The sequence below is a fragment of the Lissotriton vulgaris genome, chromosome 9 (assembly GCF_964263255.1).
Source record: "Lissotriton vulgaris chromosome 9, aLisVul1.2, whole genome shotgun sequence".
NCBI lineage: Eukaryota > Metazoa > Chordata > Amphibia > Caudata > Salamandridae > Lissotriton > Lissotriton vulgaris.
Window position 1 is genome coordinate 688132245 of NC_141697.1, and position 12790 is coordinate 688145034.

At 45.7% G+C, this 12790-nt stretch overlaps 1 protein-coding gene across 1 annotated transcript in view; it reads right to left on the reverse strand.

Moving 5' to 3' along the window:
• PPP5C (protein phosphatase 5 catalytic subunit) overlaps window positions 1–12790 on the reverse strand; it is a 349815-nt gene that overhangs the window by 38163 nt on the left and 298862 nt on the right. Inside the window, exon 9 of the mRNA XM_086938408.1 lies at window positions 4032–4119. Coding sequence (XP_086794534.1) covers window positions 4032–4119 — 88 coding nt within the window. The remainder of the gene's footprint in view (window positions 1–4031; window positions 4120–12790) is intronic.

Below are 12790 nucleotides of genomic sequence, written 5' to 3' on the forward strand. Positions count from 1 at the left end.
AAGGTAAGTAAATATTAATATTTAATTTTTGTGTAACAATTCTGTAGCGGGTTTTGGGTTTATAGGGGAATAGGGTGGGAAGTAGTTTAATTATAATTAAATATGTTATTTTAGTTATTGGTATTTATTTAGAATTGTATATTAATTAAAATTTCCAATTAAAATATAATTGGTAATTAATTTTCATTGATAAATGTTAAAGTTATGAATTTTTTTTCTGTAGCGGGTTGTGGGTTTATAGGGGAATAGGGTGGGAAGCAATTTTATTATAATTAATTAAATATGTAATTTAATTTGTGGGTATTTATTTAGACGTAATTGATTATTAATAATTGATTGGCAATTAAATAAAAAATAATTGGTAATTAAATGTAAATGAATAATTGATAAATGTTAATTTTAGTAATTTATTTTCTGCAGTGGGTTGTGGGTTTATAGGGGAATAGGGTGGGAAGTAATTTCATTATTAAATAAATATGTTATTTTAATTATTGGTATTTATTTAGAATGAATAGTAAATTAATTATTCATTTGTAATTAATTAAAATATATTTTGTACTTCATTGTAATTGATTAATTGATAATTAGGTTACTTTCATTAAATTAATTTCTGCAGTGGGTTGTGTGTTTTAGGGGAATAGCTTGTGAAGTAATTTAATTGTAAGCAATTACATTTTTGAATAAAAAATGTATCGAGTTAATTTTTCAAAATACTTTAAAATTGTTAAATATTTTATTATTATTAGGTAAATAATTAGTATTAGTAGGTAATTTTTATTATTAAATAATTTTTATTTGTATTTTAAATTGAATATATTTAACACAATTGTAAAATATTTTAATTAATTTGTAATTGGTGTTACTATTTATATTTAAATAAGAAGTTTTTACTTGCACTACTATTGCACTCACTGTAGTTGGAATAGTAATTTTTACCCCTACGCTATCCAAAGCTTTCCCTACTGTTGCACTCACTGGAGTTGGAATAGTAATTTAAACCCCTACACTATCCAACGCTTTCCCTACTGTTGCACTCACTGGAGTGAGAATAGTAATTTTTACCCCTACACTATCCAACGCTTTCCCTACTGTTGCACTCGCTGGAGTGGTAATAGTAATTTTTACCCCTACCCTATCCAACGCTTTCCCTACTGTTGCACTCTCTGGAGTTGTAATAGGAATTTTTTACCCCTACGCTATCCAACGCTTTCCCTACTGTTGCACTCAGTGGAGTGGGAATAGTAATTTTTACCCCTACGCTATCCAACGCTTTCCCTACTGTTGCACTCGCTGGAGTGGTAATAGTAATGTTTACCCCTACGCTATCCAATGTTTTCCCTACTGTTGCACTCTCTGGAGTGGGAATAGTAATTTTCACCCCTACGTTATCCAACGCTTTCCCTACTGTTGCACTCTCTGGAGAGGTAATAGTAATTTTTACCCCTACGCTATCCAACGTTTTCCCTACTGTTGTACTCTTCGGAGTAGGAATAGTAATTTTTACCCCTACACTATCCAACGCTTTCCCGACTGTTGCACTGTCTGGAGTGGGAACAGTAATTTTTACCCCTACGCTATCCAACGCTTTCCCTACAGTTACAGTCTCTGGAGTGGGAATAGTAATTTTTACCCCTACGCTATCCAACGCTTCCCCTACTGTTGCACTCGCTGGAGTGGGAATAGTAAATTTTTACCCCTACGCTATCCAAAGCTTACCTACTGTTGCACTCACTGGAGTCGTTACAGTAAATGTAACCCTTTCGCTATCCTACAGTAAAAATATTGTATATGTTTTCCAAATTATAGTTCTAATTAATTTAATATTATATTACTTTTAAGACATTTAAAAAAATCGATATTTTGGCAGTCTATATTTTTTACACAATATTTTGAAGTCGATATTTTTGTACTTACCTGTTTGAAGATAGGAAGTCGATATTTTTGCAGTCGATATTTTTGCTTCGATATTTTGTCCTCTCGATATTTTGACTGTCGATGTTGTGTCAGTGATCCCGGCCGCGTACTTCAAAGAGATAGAAGCTCTCCAGAGGCAGCTCCTCTGGGATGGCGGGGCCCGCATTGCTTTCAACAAGTTGACCCTCCCGTGGTATGATGGCGGGATCGGTTTGCGCAAGTACTACTGGGCCTCCCAATTGGCCGCAGTGAACCACATTGTTAATGGACTTCCAGGAGACCCGGGCTATGCCATGGACCGGGACCAAGTCCCCGGTGGGATGATTGTAGAGCTCTGTACTCTAGGCCTGGGAGATTTCCTCTCACTGGTCCAACTGCACATGTGACACAGGTGTGGCACGCAGCCAATAAAAGTCTCGGGTGGGAGGGTAAGTTGACACTAGCCACCCCTTTACTGAATTCTGAGAGGTTGGGCATTCTATGGAAGACCAAGGGATTCGATAGATGGGACCTTATTGCAATTACCCGGATAAAGGATGTGTGGGGGAAAGACTCGGTGCATACGTTTTGAGTCCTTTGTGGAGCAGTATAGTCTACATCAGAATGAATACTTCCGATATCTACAGGTGAGGCACGCTCTCACCACTCATGTCCCTGAAGACACGGAACTCCCGGAGGCATCCCCTCTTGAGGACCGTGTACAGGATGGGCATATTCAGGACAAAACCATTTCATTGATATATCGGAAATTGGTCAACAACTCCGAGAACCCATTAGCGAGGATTAGAGCTCAGTGGAGTAACGATGTGCTAGAACTTGATCATGAGGATTGGGTGGAGGCGGTGTCCTCCCCCAAGGTAGTCGCTATCGAGATGCGGCTCCAATTGGTGCAGCTAAAGATCCTGCATAGATCCTACATAACGGGGCCCCGTCTGGTACGAATGGGGAGCGCTGAGAGTGGAGTTTGCCGGAGAGAGTGGGGAGCAGTCGGCACCTTGATGCATACCCTCTGGCATTGCAATGTGATACAGGCATAATTGGCAAAGATTCATGATGAGCTGAGAGAAGTGTTGGGGGTGGAGATGCCGCCAGAAGCCCGGAGAAGTTTGTTGAATGTGTGGGAACCATCCAATGTAAGTGTGTACCAGAAACAGTGGGTCACGCTAACATATATGGTGGCCAAACGTAATATCGCTCAACATTGGGGAGCCAGCCAGCTGCCCCAAATCAATAAATGGGCAGAAGACCTTGATTGGTGTATGTTCAGAGAGAGGTCAGTGTATGTGGCTCGGGGTTGCCCGCAGAAGTGGGGTAAGATCTGGGGGGCGTGGAATAGCCACCGGGGGGGGAAATCTGTGAGCCGCCCAGGTCAGGTTTAGACCTGGAACCGCAAGAATCCACTGGAACCTAGTATTGACCATTGTGTATTTGATTCTGTATTGTGCCACTTTGAACTGTGTGTTGGAACCAAATGCATTCACCTGAGAATTATTTTATGTATTTTATTTGTTTTTGTTCAATAAAAATAAATTAAAAAAAAAAGAATCACAGCTGTTCTGCATCAAGCAGTTGTTCCGTACTATGCACATACCCCTAGTTCTTCCTAAATTTTTCAAACACACACATACATACATATAAAAACCTAAAGAGTTGCCCCCAAGCGACGTGCACTCTTCGACAGGTGGATTTATTCACAGAGGGAAACCTTGATCAGTTGCATAAACAAAGCAGTCCAATGCTGGACGTGTGTTGGAATAACAATTCCTGTCTCAAAGGTAGTATGTAACAAATGAAGCAGTCATTGCCTGTAACCTCATTATTCTTAGGTGAGTAAAAGCCAGTGCTGTGCTTCATGGGATGTGTAGTTCTTTTTTCACCCATGTGGGTTTGCCACACAACTGCATGTTCTTAATAGTTCCTTTCGACCAATGCAACTGCTCCCAAAAGTAGCCCTCCAATGCGATGCCCTGTAAATCTGCATCACGCTGCCCCAATAACATAGTAAATGGGCCATTTCCGTGAGGAATATCAAATAGAAACTGAATCTTTTCTTCAAATGCATCCAATTAACAAGCATTGAATCTCAAGTCACCACAACACTTTTGCTTTGAACTCACCAGAGTCTGGAGGCTGGCGGTTTCTGTCAATCTTTCGAATATCTTCAAGTGTGATGCCATCTTCACTGAATAGCCCTCCATGCATAATCTGTTAGAGGAAACACCAGTTATGCCAGCAAGGACAGGGAATGCACGGTCAACAATGATATAGGATTTGTTTTTACATTGCTGCCAGAGTAGGAATATTTGTATTATTTCCCTGGCGAGTGTCCAAAATAAACCATTCGAAACGGAGACTGCCGTAAAATGATTTACATAGCAATAACTACAACAGAAGTTTTTTCCAAACAAATAGCTTGTGAGCTACATGTGGCTCCCATTTGTCCAGCCCAGACTACTAAATTACAATCCTTTCCCTTTCTTGAAATAAGCATGTCAGAACTGAAAGTTTGTATTCAAGGTTAGAGGTTGTGTATTTTCAGAAATCACAAACACTGATGTTTTGAGAAAAACAGGGGTGGTGGGTGACATTTCAAAGTGGTGGGGCGCAAAGTGATTTGCATACAGCACCGTGGCGAGCGAGCGTGCCCGAACCCCAAAAGGGGGGTTTGGGGGGATAACCCCCCCCAAGAAAATTTTGAAAAAAAAAGAAGAAAGATTGTGCATTTTCAAGCAAATTTGAGAAAGCAGGAAGGTTAATAAAGCAATTGTGAAAGTGCAGTCATTACATTAATAGATGGCATAACATAGGTAGCTGCTTATTCAGTATAACCACAGAGCTTCATACATTTCGTCCTATTACGCTCAGGTGCTGAATTCAGACTATAAGACTTTCATGAAAATCTCAGCTCTAAGAGTAGAAGAAGTTGCACAGCAGTTGGGAAACAGCCTTCACAAAGCATTAGGAAAATGAGAGGCAATTACTTGAAAGCAAACTGAAAGCAATGCATCAAGTAGTAACTTAAAGCAATGCATCCAGCAAAACTGTGCATGCAGTCAACCATACAAAAGTAAACTAAAGCAAGTGTGAACCTGTGAACCTTCACTTTGAAAGCAGGGTGCTAGTCAACAGGCCAGTCACATACATTTAAACTGAAGAAGAGTACACTTCAGAATGCAGGCACCAACATAAAAGCACCAAGCAAGTCAAACAGTTTAATGAAAGAAAAATGAAAGCAATACATCCAGCAAACTGGACAGTGACTCAAAAAGTAAACTGAAGCAAGTGCACACTGAAAGGAATGTGCAGTCATAAGTTAGACATTCACATAAAAGCAACTTACCAAGACACCCTATCAATTACATGAGAAAAACTTGAGCCAATGCACCCAGAAAACCAGACCAGCACACCAAAGCATCCCACCCCTGATTGGATGGCAGCTGTGCTCTTAGGGTCACCCCTCAGTTTTTTGGCAGGGTTGAGCACCCCCCAGTTTTATGCCCTCTGCGTCTGAAGGGGAGACAGGCAAAAGGGGTCATAATGGGACATCTGGCACAGCCACTTTGTAATCGAGGTCACCCACCCAGCTCAAGACTGAGTTACAGGCTGATCTTAAATCTTTCAACAACCACAAGGGTCTCCAGCTAGTTAAAAGGGGAAAAATTGTGCATGTTCAAGCAAAGTTGAGAAAGCAGGAAGGTTAATAAAGCAATTGTGGAAGTGCAGTTATTACATTAATAGATGGCATAACATAGGTAGCTTCTTATTCAGTATAACCAGAGCTTCATACATTCTGTTGTATTACGCTCAGGTGCTGAATTCAGACTATAAGACTTTCATGAAAATCTCAGATCAACAATATTCACACCTAAGGTGGGAGCAAACGAGGCACTCCACACTTTTCTGGCAAAGAAACACATTTTAAATTACTGTAGGACTGGTATATACATCTGGCGAAACTACACAAATAATACCCTAGTGCTAGTGCGCCTCGCTCCGCTGGCGAGATTGTGATAAGTTAACATAGGTGATCTACTTCATATGTTGTGGCCTTGTCCCAAAAATACGGCCCCCTCGTTGTGCTTGCTTTCCTGACCCCTGTTCCCTCGTTGTGCTTGCTTTCCTGCCCCCTGTTCCCTCGTTGTGCTTGCTTTCCTGCCCCCTGTTCCCTGTGTGTGGCTCTCTGTGTGTGTGGGGCTCTGCGTGTGTGTGTGTGGGTGGCTCTATGGTTGTGTGGGTGGCTCTGTGTGTGTGTAGGTGGCTCTGTGTGTGTGTAGGTGGCTGTATGTGGGTGGCCGCTATGTGCAGAAAAACACTTGCAAATGCAAAATGAGGGTACAGTGTCTGCCCTTAAAGTCCAGTGAGCTCTGCACCGTCTTTCAAACACACCCTACCCAACAGCGGTCAATGAACCAATCCACAGAAGAGTGGGAGCATGGAGGACCACACAAGACACGATCAAAGGCTGACCCAACATCTGCCGATGGACCACACCAGAGAAAAGAGGGGGGAAAGAGGGCGGTATAAGACTATCAAAAGCCAACCCAACAGTGAACGAGAAGAAACCCCAATGAAGTAATGCGATATGATTAAAAGCCAACTCGGTGACTGCTGATATACAGTGTGGCAGAAAGGAACAAAGACGGCTTTACAGAAGTGTGATAATGACATTCAACTAAATTTTAAAGGGAGTGCTGATAGAGAGAAGGTAGGGGTGAGAGTGAAATGATGTTAATGAAGACAGCTCAGCATCTATCAACATTGCTGGATAATAGAGAGAAGTCAGGGCGACAAAGAGCTGCACTATGTTTCAAACCAACCTTCACTAATACAAGACCGTGCCAGAGAGCAGAGAGTGGGTGACAAAGAGATAAGATAATATTAGTGGCAAAGGTTGTCCAAGGACAGGACCAATGAAGACAGAAGACTGTGAAACAAGGAGGAAGATGAGATGAATCAGCACAGGCCACTGGGGGCGCTGTGGGGCAGCCTAAGGTGTAGTATCCAAGCATCAGAGAGATGTAACAGAACAGGCCAACAAGCAAGACACCAAGTCGTACAGCCTGGGCAAGCAAATGTGTCCGACAGCCTGCGTCGTACAAACTGGGAAAGGAACTGGCCTGTCTGCAAGGTCTTTATTTTTCTGCAGGCCTCTTTTGTGGCAGGGGAGAGACCTGCAAATGTTGTTTCATGTAGTTGTTTGTAAGGCCTATCATCACCTGCCAGGAGTGCCTCCTCGTGATTGGTCAGATACATCAGTGTGAGCAGTCTGAAAATTTCACAGTAGCATAAGTAAAGGAGGGCCTATACATTGACGGAGAAATGTATAGTGGGCTGTGACGATCTCCAGGCTTCGGCTCTGTCAGCCTACACCACTGCAGTAATAGCTGCCAGGGTCCAATGGCCACCACTGCCAACGGTGCTCTGTAATGTGTGCTGCTTCAGGCTTGACAGAGCTAATACTAAACTCAATACCTCTCCTTTTCCCGACCTTGGTAGTAAAAATGGCTGAGTTAGCTTTCCCTGGATTCAAATCTGTGAAGCACAGCTAGATCGATCTACAGCAGAGGCAAGAACCCACTGAGCTGCCTTACTGGCTCTTTGTCTGCGGCTGCCTGCTTCACTGAAAATATTCACACTTTTTGGCTTATATTAGGCTGAGCTCAATTTTGAATGTGTTACGTTTATTTGGACACAATTTTTAAAACAAAACATGTACATGATTTCCACATGTAAATAATGTGTGTAAATGTTGAATTTATGCAGCATTAAATCTAAGGGACGCTCACAAGGAACTGATCTCATTGTGTACGTGCTGGTCGAGCAGCTGTGTTGACGGTGCTCGGGTATCTGTCGTCAGCAGGCTGTTTAAAGTTGTCTCTTAACAGCTGTGTCTCTCCTGGTTTACAGAAGTCCGGTAGGTTTATTAATTTCCCGACACTGATATTGGCACCCATCCGCCCATTCACTCTACTACCGCTGCCCAGCAACATTGCATCCTCCAGGCACTACCACCCCAAATGGACACCATGCATCCTCCCGATCGGGCTCAACTTTATGGACATCTTTCAAACCATACAGCTCGACTACTAGAAACACATGCCCAGAGGCACGCTTCGCCTCACTTAGTCGCTACATAGTGCCAACTTATACATACCATACAATTCATGCAGTGTCTGATTTTAAATGTAAATGTCAGTCAATTGGCGTGGGACTGAGGTCGAGGCCAGGTGTTTAAAAGGCTTATTACCCCTTCAGAATAGATTGAAAAGGTATGTTTTTGCAAAGAGAGTATGGGCTATTAGAAGTGTACAGATGCATGCTGTTTTACCCAGTGGCGTCACTAGGGTTGGTGTCACCCGGTGCGGGCAACTCATGGTGTCACCTCCTCACGACTTACCGCATGGACCTTCTCCACTCCGAGTCTGCCAGTGGACACAGTTGTCAAATACCGGGACCACAGGACAACGCAACACACCACCAGACAACATGGCAGCATACTACCAAGGTCAACACCAGAGATCCACATTATAGCATTGCTTTGGACAACTTAAAACATGAAGCCACAACGCACAACACAACATGGACATTACACTAGAAAGTATGAAGCCACAGTGGAAAACGTGATGGCACCATATTAAACAACATGCCACAACTTTGGTTAACATGGCATCACAATGAACAGCACAGCATCACACTAAAGAGAAGGACACCACAATAGACAAAACGTCACAACACAAAACGCAATGGCCCAGCAATGGATGATATGACACCAGCTTAGCAACATGACACCACACTAGACAAAATGGCACCACTCTGGATACCCAGATGGCGCAACACTGGTCAATATGGCACCAGACTAAACAGTGTGGTACAAAACTAAGTAATACGGACCCACAGTAGGCCTCAAGAACCCTTTTTTTTTTTTTTTTTTTTTAAAACCTTTATTTGGAGACAAACAGGTTCAAGGGAAGTGTACATACAAAACAGACAGTCACATATGGCCATTACAGTGGTACGTCAGAGCCAAGAGAGCAAAAAAAAATAAACAAGGAAGTACAGGGCAGGGCACCAGTCAATACAAGGAGCAATAGCGAAATGTGCAGTAGAGGTTAGAATACAATGATCCAGCATGGGCAGGCGAGCCAATAAGACAATGCAGTAAGAATACATTACATTAGCGGAGATCAAATGGGGACTCAAATATGAGGAACACAGGAAATAAAGGTGCCGCACAGGGATAAAATCTGAATTCCCAATAATATACCAGTCGTAAGGGAGACTTCAACCCCCCAATAGCTCGCAGGAAAAGGAGACAGTCAGCCCCCCCCCGATATCGGAAGAACAGCAGGTGTTGTGTAAAGTCACAGCCTATCATGTTGTCATCAACCTATCCCCTCGCGGTCCCCAGGTTCAGAATCAGAGTCCCGCACAGCCCTGGTCAGGAGGTACACCTGGAGCGGACTCCAAAAGTCCTTTGGTCTGCATCGAACAGGCATCAAGTCAGAATAGATATTGTATTGATCCTGACAGTAAATGAGGTCAGTCACCCAGTCCTGAAAGCGGGGCACCCTACCACGACCCCAGCAACAAGCAACCCTACGCTTAGCCAGCAGCAGGGCCACGTCAACAAATCTACGGTGAGAGGCAGGTACGTCCTTAGAGAAGCCAAGTAACATCACCAAGGGGTCAAACGCCACCCCATCCTCCGCCATAACCTGCAGGGCTTCATGAACCTGAGTCCAATATTCCAATACCCCCGCACAGCTCCAAGCCAAATGCAAAAAGTCAGCGCCTTCCGCCCGACACCTAGCACGCCTGTCATCCTCCGCCAAATGGAACCGTAGTTTCCTCGCCGGGGTATAGTAGTACCTCTGAACAAACTTGTAATGGATGATTTTAAGGCGACAACTAGAAGAAACATTGGCCGTGAGCCCGCAACAGTAATTCCACTGCTCGTCTGTAATAGGAGCACCCAATTCGGCAACCCACTGCTCGCGCACCCGATTGGCCGGGACCGATCGCTGTCGGCGAATAGCCCCGTATAATTTCGACACCAGGTGTCGCCCATCTGAAACCAACAGCACGTGGAGGGGGAGGGTAACCCCAGGCTCCGAAGGGTAGTCTGGTAGCAGAGCACGCAGCATGCCCTGCCGCAGGCGGACAAAGTAGAACAGGTCTAGAGGGGAGCAAGCAGCCGCACCGAAGAAATGAGCCTGCGTACGGAAGGTACCTTCATGAAACAAGTCGCCCCACGTGAGGATACCCAGCCGCTTGCACATTCGCTGAAACCCCGTCTCCAACAACAGCGACAAATCCGGATGATAAGACAGAGGCAAGGCCGGCGAGTAGAGAAAGGAAACGCCTAGCAAATGAGCCACCCGCTTCCAAGCATCCACCGTGCACGTCACCGTCGTGCGAGGCGTTTCCACATCGGACACCTTGCCCAAAACCATCCCCTCCAGTGGGAGCGGGTGGGCGACCCAATGCTCAGCAGCAATCTGGGGCATGAACGGCGTGGGGCGCATCCAGTGATAGGCATAATGCGCCTGAGCGCTGAGATAATAAAGTTCAAAGTCAGGGACGTCGAAACCGCCATCAGCATAAGGCAACGTAAGGGTGGCCCAGGCCACCCGTGGCTGCTTGCCCCCCCAGAACAACCGCAGGAGCTCGGAACGAAGTTTACGAAAGAAATAAGCACCAGGATGATATGGGAGGTTTTGAAAGAGATAAAGAAAGCGGGGCAGAACTACCATCTTGATAAGAGACGCCCTACCGGCCATGGAGAGAGGCAAAGACATCCACCTGGTGACATCATCCGCCAGTTTAGTAATGGCCACACCATAGTTGAGCCGAACCGCGTCTCCCCTGTCCAAGGATATGACAATACCGAGATATCGCAGCTCCGAGTCACACCATTCCAGAGGGTAGTCAAGGGGAAACCTGGCCACCGCAGCGGTGAGGGGGAAAAATTGAGATTTCCGCCAGTTGATATGAACCCCGGAGACACCTCCAAAAGCGACCAGCTCCCGCAGGAGCGAATTAAGGTTGTTCTCAGGGTCCTTGACATAGAGTGTGACATCATCGGCGTATAAAGAAATGCCGACCTGCCGCTGAAGACAATTAAAGGCACTCTGCTGATGAAACTGCCGAATCCTACAGGCTAGCGGCTCAATGGCGATAGCAAACAAGAGGGGTGAGAGGGGGCAACCCTGTCGGGTCCCTCTCGTGAGAGGGAACGAGGGGGATAGCACCCCATTCACTACTACCCTCGCCATCGGATCAGTATATAAAAGCTTAACCCAAGAGATGAAAATCCTGGGGAAACCCATCCGACAAAGAACATCAATAAGGTAGCCCCACTCAACAGAGTCAAACGCCTTAGTGGCATCAAGAAAGATAGCGGCAACCGGGACAGTGGGATCAATGGTCGACACAAGCGAAAACAAAGTGCGAAGATTGTGAGAGGTAGCGCGGCCGGGCACAAATCCCGACTGATCAGGCAACACGATAACGGGCATGAGTTCGGCTAGTCTCACCGCCAAGACCTTCGCGAGAATTTTAACATCGCAGTTGAGCAATGAGAGGGGCCTGTAGGAGCCCACATCCAGTGGATCCTTACCTGGCTTGAGCAGCGACGTGATGGCGACCTCTCGCATGGAGCCCGGTAGACGTCCCTCCTCCAGAGACTCCTCAAACACCTCACGGAGCACAGGGGCCATGATGTCAACATAACACTTATAAAATTCAGCAGGAAGGCCATCCAGCCCGGCGGCCTTCCCATTAGAAAGAGACATGATGGCATTCCTGACCTCCTCCACCTCTAGGGGCCTGCCTAAGAACTCCCGATGACCATCCGATAGCCAACAAAGCGCCAACTCATCGAGGAAGCCGCCGTATTGAGTCTCACCCGTCTGCTGTGTCGTGTAAAGGTGTGCATAGTGATCAATAAAAGTGCGCTGAATCTCTGAAGTGTCTCGACAGCGAGTACCATCCGGAGACACCAATTCCAACACGTCCGACCCATGCCTTGGATGCCTAGTAAGGGCAGCGAGGACCTTACCGGGTCGCTCCCCCTCGCAGTATCGCCTCGACGTCCAGTATTTCCCCCTATGCTTAGCCTCTCGAGCAGCCTCCTCCTCGGAGAGCTTAGTGCGGAACTGTGCCAAAAGAGCGGGGTCCGAATCAACCTGCATCCTGCGCTCCAAGTCACGCAAATCAGCCTCCAAGCTCTCGAGGGTCCGAACAATCAGACGGAGTACTCCACAACTTTTAGAAATAGTGACACCCCGGATCGTAACCTTGAATGCCTCCCAAATGACCTCAATGCTGTCCACAGAGCCCTTGTTTCTAGGGAAGAACGCCTCCACCTCCACACCGAGTTCCTCCTTGAACACCGGGTCAAGCAAAGCAGTCGGAAACAAACGCCAAGGTGGGCGCGGCCTATGCAACCTGGGGACGGATAAAACAACCTTCACCGGACAGTGATCAGAATACGTCCGAGCCAGATGTGTAGCCTCCCTTAGGCCAGCCATCAACCCTCTAGAGAGAAACACATAGTCCAGTCTTGCCCATGAGCGAGCATGTGTGGTGTAATGAGTGCCCTCCTTGGTGGCAGGGTGGGTGTACCTCCAGCTGTCAACCATCCCAGCCTCCTCCACTATCCCCCGTAACACTTCCCTAGCTTGTACATTGTACTGAGGGCTACTCTCCGATCTGTCCAACTGGGCCTGAAATGCAAAATTAAAGTCACCCCCCCACACAATGTGAGTAGCATCCACAGCAAGGACATGACCCCACAGAGTGACAAAAAAGATTGGCGTATCAACATTAGGAGCATAGCAATTAACAAACAGTACAGTGTTCTGCCCAAGCCGTC